Source organism: Ambystoma mexicanum, chromosome 12 (assembly GCF_040938575.1).
Source record: "Ambystoma mexicanum isolate Mex_15411 chromosome 12, UKY_AmexF1_1, whole genome shotgun sequence".
Taxonomy (NCBI): Eukaryota; Metazoa; Chordata; class Amphibia; order Caudata; family Ambystomatidae; genus Ambystoma; species Ambystoma mexicanum.
In genome coordinates, this window is record NC_090936.1 from 89,752,684 (window position 1) to 89,768,631 (window position 15,948).

Below are 15,948 nucleotides of genomic sequence, written 5' to 3' on the forward strand. Positions count from 1 at the left end.
GGGCACAGACAGCCTTGTGGATGACACAGAGGGATTTTAATTGAATCGGTGCAGCAACCGGGGTCCAGTGAAGACTTTTTAGTGCAGGAGAGATGCGGTCCCTGGGCTTAAGGCCAAGGATAAGTCTAGCTGCCCTATTCTGGATAAGTTGGAGGGGTCGCAGAGGGGAAGAAGAGAGATTCAGGAGGAGACTGTTACAGTAGTCCAGTCTAGAGAGAACCAGGGTTTGAGCCACATTGAGCTTCTGAGGGCAAAGTGAGTAAAGGTAGAATTCCTTTGAGAAGGAAGAGCTGATAGTTGGACTTCTTAATGTCCGGAGTGTGAGGGAGAAAGGAAAGAGAGGAGTCGAAGATGACGCCAAGGTTTCTGGCTTCAGTTGAAGGCACAGGGGGAGAGCCCAATGAGGAAGGCCATAGAGAAGGGAAGAAGGAGGGAGCAGGGGTCCCAATGGGGAGGATCTCAGTTTTACAGGGGTTGAGGCAGAGATCATTGGAGACGCACCAGGACTGAATGGCAGTCTGGGATGATGGAGGGTGCAAGAGGGTCAGCATGGAGTCTGAAGAAGAGCTGTGTGTCGTCTGCGTAGCACTGGAAGTTGGAGGAGAATGTGGAGATGGGGTGTGCAAGGAGAGCAAGGTAGATGTTAAAGAGCCAGGGGGAGAGTATATAGCCATAAGGGACACCACAGGTGGAGATGGAAGTAGGAGACGAGAAGGGGCCCAGGATGACATGGGAAGAGCGATTAGCGATTAAAGAGGACAGCCAATGCAGTGCCCGTTCCGAGATCCCAGGTGTATCGTGGAGCCTTTGTATGAGGATGTAATGGTTAACTGTGTCAAATACAGAGGAGAGATCGGGAACGATAAGGACAGCTGGGGAGTTGGAGTCCAGAGAGGCGAGCAGTTCCTCACGGGTGTTCAGAAGAGCGGTTTCCGTGCCTCTGGATGCTCTGAATCCAGATAATGGTCGTGGAGTGCTCCAACAAGTTCAGTGTGAGAGTTGAGTTGGGGCAAGGCCAGCTTCTCAAGAAGCTTCCCCAGGAAAGGGGTGATGAAGATAGGGCGATAGCTGGCAGGGTAGTTGGGTTCAGAGAAAGGTTTTTTCAGGAGTGGGTGCTTGAGGGGTAAGGGGAACGATCCAGTGATAAAGCAGTGATTGCAGAAATCAGCGAGAGCAGGGGCAAGAGAGCCAATGTTAGCCTCGATGGTCCTGGATGAGCAAGGGGTGACCTGTTTAGAGGAGACCTTCATGGAGCGGACAACTCTGGTAACCTCTTCAGGTGTGACAGGAGAGAAGGAGTAACAGGAGGAAGGCGGGGTGTGTAGGTGCTGGGGGGTGGTGGGGGGGAGTGGCATGGGTTGTGAGGGAGCGTAGAAAAGGTAGTCAGAATGTTTTGGGTTTTGGTGGCAACGTGTGAGGCCAGTGCATTGCAGGGGCTCAGGGGGTCAATAGGACCCAGACAGAAGGAGAGTGGTCATGAGAGGGGTGACTATTGGAGGGGGGCAGAGAGGTTAGAGTGTATGAGGGCATCCAGAGTGTGTCCAGCTGTGTGGGTTGGCCCAGAAGGGAGCATAGTAAGCACTTAAAGAGCCGCAGAGGGTTCGGAGGCATGTGAATCCATGCCAAACCCATGCTGGAGAAGAACAAGTTATTTACCCCTGATAACGTTCTTTCGACTGGATGTTACTCCAACGTATTTCTCATCTTTGACATGTAATGTCCAGCTTCAGCTGCTTCAGAAAACGTTTTCGGCAGAGGGCGCTGTGCGTCGATGGCGTCGAGTTGATATCCCTTGAAGGCCTCCTTCAGGGGTGACATCATCGGAGATCATATATAGCATGCGCTGCGCCCGTTGGCCTCAGTTCTGTTTTCCTCTTCCTCATGCAGCAGAGATGCCATACATACGGGCATGACAGTACTCAGAACTGGTGATGCGGAAGCTGTAATAGCATGGGAAATTCTACAGAGGGGTATGTTTGGAGGGCAATTAGGAATACGTTGGAGGAACACCCAGTCGAAAGACCGTTACCAGGGGTAAGTAACTTGTTCTTCGAATGGATTGTGTCCTCCAATGTATTCCTCATCTTTGACAGACTCCCAAAGCAGTGTTTATGATTGGAGGCGGGTGTAGAATTGTATATATGACACATTTTCAAGGGCAGAGCAAAGAACTGACTTGCCAAAAGCAAGATCATGAGAATGGGAAGAATCCAGAGCATAATAATTTGTAAACGTGTACATTGACTACCACGTTGCAGTGTCACAAATATTCCAAATAGGAGCTCCCCTTTGAAGGGCTCTAAATGTGGCCATGCCCCTGGTGGAATGAGCCCGCAAACCTTCAGGAGGGTCTTTCCCAGCAAGCCTGTAGCACTCCGAAATTGTGAAAATTATCCACCTAGATAAGGTCTGCTTGGTAACAGCCTGACCTAGTTTTCGACCAGTATATCCTATGAACAACTTATCATCAAACCGTACTTTGGATGTTCTTGAAATATAAAAGCTTAATGCTCTTCTAGGATCTAACCTATGAAGTATTTCTTCCTCCTTAGCAGGTTGAGGTGCAGGGTAGAAGGAAGGTAGGACATTTTTTTGGTTCAAATGAAAATCCGAAAGGATTTTCGGTAAAAATGAAGGTTTGACCTTCAAGACAACCTTGTCCTTGTAGAAGATTGTGAAGGGTGGCTTTACTGACAGTGCTGCAACTCGCTCACTCTGCGTGCTGATGTGAGAGCAACCAATAAAATGGTTTTAAAGGTTAATAACCTTAAGAGAGGATACGTGTGCAGGGGTTCAAAGGGTGCACACGTTAAGAATTTTAAAACCAGATTCAGGTCCAAAAGTGGAACCTGGAAAGGAGATGGAGGATACACATTAGTGAGTCCTTTCAGGAATTGAGTCAGAGGTATTTTGAAATAAGAGCATTCCGCGTACGAGCGCTTAAAAATGGACAGCGCCGCCAGATATCCTTTAATGGTACAAATCTGAAGCCCCAAATTGGCTTAGGACAGAAGAAAAGACAAAACGTCTGGTGTTTTACACAGAAAAGGGTCTACATTCTTTTCTTTGCACCAGTTGCAAAACTTGTTCCACTGGCAACAGTGCAAAGATTATGTTGCTGATCTTATAGCCGAAAGCAACACCTCCATAATGTCATCTCGGAGGTCCCAATCTTATATCTCAGCCTTTCAGAAACCAAGCATGAAGGTTGTGAATATTGACCTCGGGATGGAGAACCCGACCCTCCTCTCGCAAGAGAAGATCCTCCCTCTGTGGGAGACGTACCGGAAGACAGATGGACATGTCTAGAAGGTCCGGGTACCACGTCCTCCTGGCCCAATCCGGGGCAATTAGGATCATGTGTTCCCTGAACTTTCTCAACCTCCTGATCACAAGAGGAATGATGGGCACCGGAGGAAATGCGTACAGAAGCAGAAACTCACAGTCCACTACGAAAGCGTCTCCTAGAGCTCCTCTTGGAGGAAATTCCCTGGAGCAGCAAAGTTCGCACTTCCGGGTGACCCTGGTCGCGAACAGATCCACTTGAGGGGTTCCGCAAAGGGTGAAGATCTGTTGAAGGACTTCCTGAGCTAGTTCCCACACGTGGGGGACTGTGCTCTGCCTGCTCAGAGCGTCCGCCACTGTGTTCTCTTCTCCGGCTAGGTGAACTGCCGACAGATATTCCTTCTTGAATTGCCCAGTACCAGAGCTGCATTGCCTCTCTGCACAGTGGTAGTGACCCTACACCTCCTCCTTGTTGAGGTAGTACATGGCCACTGTGTTGTCCGTCATTATCAGGACATTCTTTCCCCGTACAGAGGGCAGGAAGGCCTTCAGCGCTAGTCTGATTGCTCTCCGCTCCAAAGGAGGGACATGTAGTTTGGACTCCGATGGAGACCAACGACCGCTGACTTTCAGATCGTTGCCATGGGCTCCCCACCCCGTGAGTGAGGCGTCCGTCACTACCGTAATTTCCGGCAATGTTGCCAAAAGTATTCTCCCTTCAGAATGTTGTCCTCAGAGGCCCACCACAGAAGATCCCGTGCAACCTTATTTGGAATCTGAAGTCGGTCCGACATCTTTCCTGATAACTGGGACCATTTTGTTCTTAGAGCCCATTGAAGAGATCTAATTCTCAGACGGGCCTCTGGCACCAGAAAAATGCAGGATGCCGTAAGGCCGAGCAACCTCAAGAAATCGAAGGCCGGAAGATTCTAGGCACTCTGAAACTTGGTAACCATCTGAAGGATGCCCTGAGCCCTCACCTTGGGTGGCGAGCTCTTTCCCAATGATGTGTCTAATACAGCCCCAATATAGTGGTGCTGCTGAGAAGGAGTCAAATGAGACTTCTTGTAATTGAGGGAGAAGCCCAATCTGTGAAGAGAGTGGCAGGTGACTTTGAGATGATCCAGGGCTAGTTTGGGAGAACGCGCCCCGATAGGCCAATCGTCCAGGTAAGGGTAGACGTGAATCTCCCCTGAGATTCGCTGCCACTACCGGCATCAGTTTGGTGAAAACCCTCAGGGAGGAGGCCCGCCCGAAAGGCAGAACTCGAAACTGATAGCGAGAACCGCCAACTGCAAACCTCAGGTATTTTCTGTGCTCGAGATGGATTGGCACATGAAAATAAGCATCCCGGGGTTGAAGGATCTGAGAAAGTGTGACCATCCTGAACTTGTCCTTTCTGAGGAACTTGTTCAAGTATCTCAAGTCCAAGATGGGTCTCAGTCCGCCATCCTTTTTGGGGAATCAAAAGATGTGGGGCATACCATCCCTTGTTCCTCTCCGCTACAGATACTGGTTCTATAGCACCTTTATCTAGCAGCTAGCAGGGTTAAAACTTCCTGCACAAGCAGCAGGTCTGGAACCATCAAAGAGCGGCTTCCCGGTATATTGTTCTGAAGTCTTCTCATAAAAGGAAGGCAGTAACCATGGGCTACTGTTTCCAGAGACAAAGCATCTGAAGTAACGGCTCCCCATTCTTCTAAATGCAGAGACAGTCTGCCTCCCACAGGTGAGTTGTGAGTCAAGACATCAGAGTAGTTTTGTGGCGGCAGCTGCAGAGGCGATGGTAAGGAGACTGCTGCTTGAGCTGGCTTAGCACCTCTACCTCATCCACCACGGGGAAATCTTTTTGCCCTTCTGACTGGCCATTCCTCTCGCCCTTCCAACTGAGGAGCAGTAGTGAAAAGATCTAACTCTCTAAGGTTGTCCACAAGAAGGCTGAGGTTGCCCAACAGCAGTACCAAAAGAGTTGGCCGCTGCCTTCGAGGTCTGCAACCTCAAGGCTCTCGTCAGCCTTGCTGCCAAAAAGATGAGGTCCATCAAACGGCAGGTTGAAAAGGCTAGACTGCATATCTGTGCAAAACCTGACTTTCTCAACCACGCATGTCTGCGCACTACCATGCTGGTTGCCAGGGATCTGCTGACACTACCTGCAGTATCCAATCCTGACTGAATGGATTCACAACTAGCTTCTTCGCCGTCCTTAATTATAGCTAAGAAGCCATCCCTATATTCCCGCTCAGGAATATGCTCTGCCACCATAGATATGCAATCCCACAGTGTGTACGAAAATTTTGCCAGGGCACAGGTGGAGTTTGCAGATTTCAGTGCCATGCTCCCTGCTGAAAATACCTTTCTTGCCCATCCATCTACACGCTTGTCATCCCCATCAGGAGGGATGGTAGGGTATGCTGCTTGTTTTGGGGTGGCTGTAGCTGCCTGCACCACCAGACTATCCGGAGTGGGGTGTTTCGACGGGTAGTCTGGGTCACTACTGGAGGGGCAGTATTTTTTCGTCAGATTCTTATTAACTGCCGGATCGGTCTCCGAAGTTTCCTAATTTCTAGCCACACTTCTTTGTAATGCCACATGGAAGGGCAAACCAGGGTCAGTCTGAGGACCCTTATCCAATATATCGGTTAGGTCATCTTGTTCATAAGGCAGTTGGTGTCTGCTCCATTCCATTTACTCAACAACTTTGGACATGAGTTGTCTATATGTTCGCCAGGCTCAGGTCTCCCAAATTCCAGTTCGGGTGAAGTATCTACTCCACTCGCAGACTGTAAATTATCATACAAGACCTTAATCCTTGACTCCTCCGATATTAGACACTCTGCAACATTGGGTGTTCCATATTGCAACCCAAATGGAGCACCAGCCTCATCTGAGCGTTCCTCATCTTCATAAATTGAAGATAGTGACTCGAAAAACTCCAAGATACAGGCTTCGACAATGTCTAAGGCCTCACGGGTGTCGACAGAGGAGGAGCACTCAGCTTCAATGGGACAACCGGCGTATGTGGCGGAGCTGGCTTTGAAGTCATCAACGTCGAAAGCGCAACGGGTATCAAAGACAGTCGTCGAGGGCCTGGCAGGCGCCGAGGACACCGCTGGCGTCAAAGGTCTCGATGGAGTTGAGGACCTCGACCCAGACTGTTCCTTGTGCTTATCATCGGACCTCAAGGGTTCCCGGGTTCAGGTGCTTTCCCGGGCATGCAGGATTTAGAGCGAGACCTATCCTTACCGGCTTGCTTTGAAGGCTGGGTAGTAGCATGACCTTGTTTTTCAAAGATTTTCAACATTTCCTTACAGAAAGCTTCCCATTTAGCTGGAGTCGATTTGTTTCTGGGAAAAGCGACCCTTTCGGGGGAGCCGTCGGACGAAGATGTCGACAAAGGCAACTTTTCCTTCAAACGACGAAGAGTGGTGGAAGTCACTCCTAGACCTAGAGCGCTTCACCTTCTTCCTCAGAGGAGAGTCTCCTCTCGACTTGTCGGTCGAAGGCTTAGTGGGTCAGGGCTTAGGGGACTTGGGGATTTTCCCTACCTGGAGTTTCCCCTTCCGCTCCCTCAAGACAGTTCCTGTCATGGACTGGCACTTGGTACAACTGAACGTGTCGTGGTCCTCACCGAGGCGCCACAAGCAGACACGGTGCGGGTCGGTTAGAGACATCTTGGACAACAGTCTCAGCATTTTTTTTAAAGCCGGTCTTTGGTGTCAATGGTGTAGAAGATGAAGACATAGCGAAGGATTTTCAAAGAATTTCTCGAAGGAAATCGTCAGACAATGAGGTGCAGCGAAAATCTTTGATGAAGCAAATGCTGTAGCGGAAAAATGGAACTGAGGCCAACGGGAGCTGCGCGTGCTATATATGATCTCAGATGACATCACCCTCGACGGAAGCCTTAGAGGGACATTGACTCGACGCACAGCGCCTGCTGCCGAAAATGTTTTCCGAAGTAGCTGAAGCTGGACAGGTCATGTCAAAGATGAGGAAGATGTTGGAGGACACAATCCATTTGAAGAATAGTTACAGGTAAGTAACTTGTTCCTTCTCCAGCATGGGGTCTGGCATGGATTCACATCCTCATAAATAACCAATACACAGCAGTACACACTACACAACCACGGGAGGTGGCAAGGCTCAACAGAAGCAATTAACGCTTACCCCTGGAACAGACTGGCTTCAAGTGAACAGGTTGCGTAGCACTGCCTGGCCGACTCTGGACTCCTCTCTGAAATCCCTGTCGATGCAGTAGAACTTCGTGAAGGTATGCGTGGACCTCCACATTGCAGCCCTGCAGATGTTGAGCAGGAGCACACCAGAAAGGAACGCAGTCAAAGCAGCGACCGCTCTGGTGGAGTGGGCTCTCGGACGGTCCCATGAGATGGAAGCCTTGAACAAGTAAGGAGAACATGTTCCCCATGTTCCTCGGTTGGTGCAATCTGCTGGCAAACATCTGCCCTTTTGAGTTCGCCGTTGTGGCAAAAAGATCGATCGGAGGTCTGCCCCATTTGACCAACAGACGGTCCACCTGATCCTGACAAAGTTACCACTCGTGGCAGGAGCGCTGTTCCCTATGGTGTTCTTGACACCTGCCAAGTGGAACAGGATGAGGAACATCCCCTGTCCGACGGACCAATGCCACAAGTCTTGAGCTTCCTTGGAGAGCACTGGGGATTGAGAGTGCCCTTGCTTCCTGATGTAGAACATGGTGGTGGTATTGTCCGTGAAGATCCTCACCACTTTGCCTCTCAGAGGCAGTAGGAAAGACTTGAGGGCCCAGAACACTGCCCGTAAAGCCAGGATGTTGATGTGCAGATTCTTCTCCTCTGGAAGCCAGAGACCTCTGGCGTGTGGACGTCCGGTGCGAGTTCCCCAACCTTACAGAGAGGCGTCCGTGATGACAGTCTCCTGGTATGGCGGGGTTTGAAACCCCTGTCCACTGGGTGATGTGGGAGCGTACCCCCTCCCGCACCCCCAATACTCTATCGCCAGCCAGGACTCCTCGTTGAGTGGGAGCTTGTCCACAAAATTCCTGGACAATTGTATCCAACGGGCATCCGAGAATTCCTGCAGGGGTTGCATCTCCAACTTGCAGAGACAGACGAGGGATTTGCAGACCACATCATGCCCAGCAAGACTTGATGGCCCAAACCACGGCCGTCTTCGCCGACGACAGCCGCTGTACCTTCCCTTGAATGGTCGCTAGCCTCTCCTCCGATGGGGATGCCAGGCAAGCCACTGTATTGAGTCATGCACCGAGGAAGGAACAAGTTACTCACCTGTAACTATAGTTCTCCAGCATGCGTCTGGCATGAATTCACATGCTCACGAATAATCCCCATCGTCAGGCTGGGAATCCATAAAAGAAAAAACTGCTTCACTTTCACTTAAAAACTGTATTTCACCTCTAAACTGCTCATGACTAACAAATACATAGCAATACAACAATACACAACCATGGGAGATGGCATGGCTCAACAGAAGCAATTAACTCTTACCTCTGGAACAGACACACCTCAAGCGTACAAGCTGCGTAGCACTGCTTTGCCGACTTGGAACTCTTCCCTGGAATCCCTGTCGACGCAGTAGAACTTCGTGAAGGTGTGCATGTCCTCCACATAGCAGTCCTGCAGGAGCACACCAAACAGGAACGCTGTCGTCGCAGCGATCGCTCTGGTGGAGTCGGCTCTCGGACGGCTGGCCAGTAGTGGGTTCGCCAACCGATGACAGTGCGTGATGCACCCGGAGAGCCACCTGGAGATGGAAGCCTTGAACAAGGCCTTCCCATGGTTGACAGGACCAAAGTTCACGAACAGTTGTGGAGTCTTCCAAAAACTCTTCATGCTTATCACATAGAACTTCAGGGCACAAGCAGCGTCCGGCGAGTGCAAGGCCCTTTCAGCCAGTGACAAAGTCTTCAGGGAAAAAAACAGGTAACACCAAAGGCTCGTTGAGGTGAAATTCCGACGGAACCTTTGTCATGAAAGAGGAGTGCATCACCAGCACCACCCTCGAATTGTGGAAAGTCAGGTATAGTTGCTTGCAGGATAGGGCCTGGATCTCACCTACCCTCCTGGCAGAAGAGAGCCATTTTCCACTAGAGGAACTTGAGAGGGGCCTAATGCAGAGGCTCGAAGGGAGCCCCCATGAACCTCGTCAGGACCACGTTGAGTTCCCACGCCAAGGCAGGAGCCTTCACTGGCAGGAAAGAACGAAAAAGTCCTTTGGTCTCACCGACTCGTCAAGGAGTTCCTCAAAGTGAATATCTTCCTGGAGACCTGGTGTAGCAGGAGATAGCCGCCAGATTCACCTTGATAGAAGTGTGTGCCAGTCCCGTCTTGGCCAAGGATAGCAAGTATGGAAGAACTTGCAGGGCCTTGACCCTCAGAGGTGTAATCTTCTGAGACCGGCACCACATAGCGAAATGCTTCCACTTTAGACCGTGGCAGTTCAAAGTCGAAGACGCCCAGGCCTTGGCAAGGACATCCCTGCAGTCCACAGGCAACTCATATCCGCCAAACTGTAGGGCTGCAGGAGCCAAGCCCTCAGGTTCAGCGATCCTTGGTCGTGACAAAGGATTGGGCCGCCTCCTCTGGTGAGTAGATCCGGAACCACTGGCAGCTAGACCGGAGGCAACGCTGGCAGAATTAGAAGGTCTAGATACCAAATCCCGGGGCATTGAGTATCATCTTGCATGGACACCATCGGAGTGTGTTGAGGACTCTTAGCAGGAGAGGGAACCGTGGGGCGGGGGGTTGCCGGGGGGGGGGGGGGTGGATTGCGTACATGAACAGCCCTTTCCACAGGATGGAGAATGTGTCCCCCATTGTCCTCGGCTGGTGGAACCTGCTGGAAAACGTATGGCACTTGGAGTTTGCTGCCATCGCAAACAGATCTATCTGGGGCCTGCCCGCTCGACGACAGGTGACCCACCTGATCCTGACTAAGCTCCCACTCATGGCAGGAGCACAGTTCCCTGCTGAGGGAGTCTGCGATGGTGTTCTTGACTCCCGCCAGGTGAAGAGGGACATCGTCTGTCCTGCGTTGAAACTCCAGGCTATGCGCTTGGGGCAGAGAATCCAGCACCCATCTGTCGGTGGTGATCTTTCTCCACTCGCTGACAAACCTAGTCAGCCGGCCTCCCACCGTGGAGCACGAGTGGGGGCCCGACTTCCTGGCCAGTTCAGGCTTGCTTCGAGACCGGCACCCTACCGCTACAGTAGGACTGGGAACAACCTCTCTTAGCTTCCTGAGTTGTTGATCTTGAAGGCTGACGGCACGATGTGGAGAAGCCTTTTGAAGACCTGCTCGACTTTCCCCTGGAGGAACGAAAAGAATAGCTGTGCTGCTAGAGGGTGCCCAGGGAACGGGCAGCTTCCGTTTTGATGGCCTGGAGGGACTTGTCAACGAATTTCCAAAATAGGTTATCTCCGTAGAAGGGAATGTCCAGCATCTTCGCTTGGACCTCCTGGCAGAAATTTGTGGCCTTCATCCAGCCTTGGTGATGAAGGCAGACACCATTCCCCATTTGCCGTAAACCCTGTGGCGGCGACATCCAATGCCATGTGATGGTGTGATCAGAAGCTACCTTCCCTTACTGCAAGAGAGCGATTGCCTCCATCTTCTTATCGTAGGAACTCCAGGATAAAAACTCCCTTTTGTACCTGGCTAGAGTAGCCAGTGCATTGGCTGCCTTGATAGTGGGTGCCGCAGTGTAAATCACTTTCCTTCCCATGGCGTCCATCCTCTCCCCCTCGCTTTCTGGAGGGATCAAAGACGGCGAGGACAGGTTGGCCGACCGTTTCCTTGCGTCTATCAATACCACCAAATCCAATGATGGCTGCAACCTAACGCACTTGGGTGCGGAGTCTGGTACCCAATATTTCTTCTGCAGCCTATCCAGTTTGGCTGGAGCCGTGCAAGGGTTCTTCTTTGAGGGCCAAGCCCTCTTCCCAAACTTCATCCAGAAGGGGTACCGCCATGACCGTCTTTCTTTTGCCCTCGCGCCTCTGGTACAAGAAGCCCTCCTTCTTAGTTTCCTCGGGAACTAGCTGGAATAGCTTGCAAGCTCTCATGGAGTGGAAAAATTCCACCTCATCCGGTGGAGACACCCATTGTGGAGCATCCAAATGTGGGGATTCACTATCCGCTGCAATGATATCCCTGTCGTCCGTTGTGGCTATATTCGTGCCTGTGTCTGGGTCTGCTGGGGGAGAAGGTACCCGACGTGGTGGCAGAGGTTGAAATTGTCGGATGACCCTTCCTCCTCTTTGCCGGAGGCTGATCGGAGATCTGGGGTACCCCAGGTGCCGGAGGCATCCACATCTGGATCTCTGACACCAAGGTGTGCAGGGTCGACAGAATAGCCAAGGAAATGTCCCTCTGCTCAGAAGGCAACATAGGAAAACTAGGCCTTGCAGCGTCGTCGTCGTCCTCCTCTTCAATGTCCTCGGCGCCCATGTGCAAGGACTCCTGGTCTTCGTCGTCCGTGGATGAGACCTGCATGGCTTGGGAATCGGCCAGGGAAAGCTGTTTCGGGGCCTCCTCACCCCCACCCCTTTCCTCCCTGAGGGTCTTGAACTGGGGCCTGAACCGGTTTCCACCCTTCTGGTGTTCCTGCGGCAGTGTCACGCTTTGGGGGTAGGGACACCTGGCAGCAGGGGCTACCTTCGCAGTGTCAGCACCCTTAGCTGGAGCAGTCTCCCACTCCATCGCCGACAAGGTTTGAGCCTGTGCCGATTGGGCCTGCTGGGGCTGGTCAGCTGCCTTCTCCTCCATCCGCGGCTTCTCGGATTTCTCACAAAGTTTAGCCGGGGTAAACTAGTTCCTTTTCGAGGAGGACTCGATTGACGGCTGGCAATGTTGATGATGTCGATCGAGCCCTATCCACCTTGGGACCCTGCTTCAGTGGCAAACTCAGTGGACTCGCTTCTTGACCTTATCTTGGGCCCCCAGGGATGAGGCGCCTTCAAAGGACTCAAAAGACCACTCCTCAGATCAGCCTGTCCTGGGTGAGGCATCACCTACTGTGCCTGTCCCTCATTATCTTGGAGAACCCGAGGCAAATTTCGCACTCCACCTCCTTGTGGTCCGGGTGTAGGCAGTAGAAACATTGAAGGTGCTTGTCCTCCACAAACACGTTCTGTAGCCCACATTTGTTATAGGGCCTGAAGAGGACCTTACATCCTCCTCCGTCATGGTAGGGGGCATGAAGAAGGCCCGAAGGCCTTCTAGAATCTTCAACGAACTTCGCCGTTGAGTGGTGCTGAAATTCAACAACGGATCCCCGCTGTCTGCAGATGGAGAAGAGAGCACCCAGGCTCCTTTGAAACAATAGAACTTTTTTCTATCAAAAACCACGAAAGAACTTACGAATAGCTTGGACAGCAAACTCGAGAACTCCCAACACTGAAGCGTGCAGTAGAAATCTGAAGATGGCTGCCAGAGGGGGGGCTTAGGGAGAGGACTTTCAATGGATGGGGGCAGTATGACGCAGAGTGCAGTGACTGGTTGAGAGGAGAAATAAAGTTTTAAAGTGAAACTATTTTCTTTTACCGAGGATTCCCACCTGACGACGGGGAATATTCATGATCATATGAATATTTAGAAAACGGTGAAGGACAACCCTGTTCAAGTATTCCTGGAGGGCAGACCTGGAAGGAAACTACACGTAACAATCTGACTATCAAGAAATATTACTGTAGAAGACATTCTAAAAAGGGGGCCACAGAAAGAATTAATCGCAGAGACCATCTGTCCCACCGAGAAGTGTTATCATTCAAGAGACTATTGAATGAACTGGAGGAGAGGCTGGGCAAATACAAATCATTCCCTTTGTCTATTTTTAGTTAGTTAGAATTAGTGGCAGGGCCAAATAGGGTAGTTTGGACAGTGGACATATTTTCTTTTGGACTTTATGACAACGGACAAGCACCTTTAGTTTCTTTAGATCGGTAGGGTATTCCCTCTAGTGAAAGGGAAAGTTAGACCTCTATAATTTACGTTAAAAGAACCTGAACCATGTCTTCCAAGTTACCGACTCGCCACACTTTGAGCAATTTCTGCTATTTTTCACATCTCAAGCTGCGATTTGGGAAATTCAAGGTTTCAGCCATTCAATAGCCCTCTTCCAATAGAACTAATAAGCAGCCTAATAAATAAGGAATGACAAACATGTTTGAATGTTATAAAGGCCATTCATAATTTTGCTCACTAAAACAAACTCTTTCCTTAAGTCCTTAAGGCTGTTTTGAAACGCAGTTAAATGACTCCTAGAACCAAGCTTACCGTCAAAGCGCTCTGAAGGGGCCGCATTATCTATATCCTGTGGTACTATGCCATGTTCTTTTTTAAACTTGTCAAACGCTTTTTTGTTAATGTCGTCCTTTTGATGAGGATCTAGAGAAAAAGAATGCAGTTTAACAAACAAAAACACCCATAATTTAAAAAAATCACAGCAATGGAAAGTCCACAAAATTATATGTTTTTATAGTTAGTACTTGTTCCCTGGTATTGCCTCCTCATTACCACTTTGCCGTGAGGAAATGCAACAACAGGAAAAAAAAAGATTTAACTACAAAAGAATGAAATTGCATACGCATAAGCAGCACATTTACCATTATGGTAACCTACAACATAAATTGTTAGTGGACAACACTTTTTGTTATTCAATTGTGTCCAATAGCTTTGATGCTTGGAGAAGAAACCAGAGCTTGGGCATTTGCAGAACAATCCCCTCATGTTCTGTTATATGAGATTTGCAAAACATATCTAGCATTTACAAAAATGACCTGGTGGCAGGGAGGACCATCTGATGCCGATAATTGGAGTTTGCCAAGAATGTCATGATATAGGTCCTGGCGAACCGAGTAGTCCAGGTAGGGCACCCATAGGAACTTCGCCATCTCTTACCTTTAGAAATGCCATGGTAAAGGTCTGCAGTGCCAATAAAAGGAGTAGTTCAACAGGTTTGGAGTGGAAGAGGTTGTCTGTTACCCACAGAGCATACACCTCTTCGACCAGTGTGTGTTTGCTGGGGGTGATGTTTTAGCATCCGAGTGATTGTTTATAAGTACAGACAGGTGCGATTGCTGATTAACTAGATTGTGGGAGGCATCTCTGTAATTGTGAGGTGCGTCAGGAGTGCGGTCTTGATAGGTGTTCACATCACAATAATTTTGGATTCTTAAGCTTAACTTTGTGGGTTCCCTAAACCTTTTCCTGGCTCCCATGGTTTTTCAACGTTCTTGTGGGCAGAAGGACTGCTAATGAAGTTCCCCTGCCACTGCAATCCTTTTTTCTGATGTGCTGCCTTACAATCCCTTATGGCTGGTATTGCTTGTTGTGTTCAGCCCGCATTTGCCACATGCAGTTTCCGGAAGGGTCTCGTTTCGCCAATTCATGCATTCCCCAATTTAAGATACAGACCTGCAGGATGGAAGACTGAAGTGGCTGAACAGAGGCGTGACTCAAGGGGTAGGATCAGGTTAACAGGAGGGGGTAGGGCAGAGGTATCAAGAAGGGGTGATGAAGGCCAAAGGGCTGCACAGGTACGGCCCATGAGGGGTTGTGGATTGTCTCTCCACACTGAAGCGCGATGATGGCTCTGAGGCTACCGGTGTGTCCCCTACATTGGAGCACCAAACAGAGCATGAATGTCTTGCCACCTAGGACACTATAGATCTGCTTTTAAGTACCCCACTTTGATTCCAGTATTATTAGTACCCAAACGGCCCTATATGGTAATCGGTTTCATAGTAGAACAAGTTACTTACCCCTGGTAACGTTATTTCGACTGGATGTTCCTCCAACGTATTCCTCATCTTTGACAAGTAACTCCAGCTTCAGCTGTTTCGTAAAAAAATATATCGGCAGAGGGCCCCCTGCGCCGATGGTATCAAGTCGATGTCCTTCGAAGGCCTCCGTTGAGGGTGCCATCATCAGATGTTACAAGTAGCATGCACGGCACCCGTTGGCCTCAGTTCTGGTTTTCCCCCATTTTTATATCATAAATGCCCATAATCAGGGGCAGGACAGTATACAGCCTTGTGGGAACAAAAGCTGTAATAGCATGGGAAATTACAAAGAGGGGTAGGTTGGGAGGGTGATGAGAAATACGTTGGAGGAACATCCAGTTGAAAGAAAGTTACCAGGGTACCTTGTTCTTCAAATGGATTGTCTCCTTCAATATATTCCTCTTCTTTGTGGTACCTTAATGGTACAAACCTGCAAACCTTTTTTGTGGCAAGGAGAGCAGAAAGGATAGAACATCCAGTATTGTACATTGAAAAGTATCAACATTCCGGTCTCTGCACCACTCACAAAACGTATTCCAACGGCAACGGTACCGAGACTTTGTTGCTGGCTTCCTAGCCAAAAGCAACACCTCCATCACATCACCCGGAAGTTCCCAAACCTTGTACCTCAACCTCAACCTTTCAGAAACCAAGCGTGAAGGTGAAGAGTATCGACCTCTGGATGGAGAACCCGACCCTCCTCTCGCAAGAGAAGATTCTCCCTTATCAGAAGAGGCATTGGAGGACAGATGGACATATCCAGAAGGTCCGGGTACCACGTTCTCCTGGCCCAGTCCGGGGCAATGAGGATCATACAACTCCTGAATCTCATCAACCGCCTGATTACTTGAGGAATGACGGG

At 49.9% G+C, this 15,948-nt stretch overlaps 1 protein-coding gene across 1 annotated transcript in view; it reads right to left on the reverse strand.

Annotated features, from left to right (window-relative positions):
• DNAJC2 (DnaJ heat shock protein family (Hsp40) member C2) overlaps nt 1-15,948 on the reverse strand; it is a 630,220-nt gene that overhangs the window by 23,268 nt on the left and 591,004 nt on the right. The window contains exon 15 of the mRNA XM_069628062.1: nt 13,579-13,689. Coding sequence (XP_069484163.1) covers nt 13,579-13,689 — 111 coding nt within the window. The remainder of the gene's footprint in view (nt 1-13,578; nt 13,690-15,948) is intronic.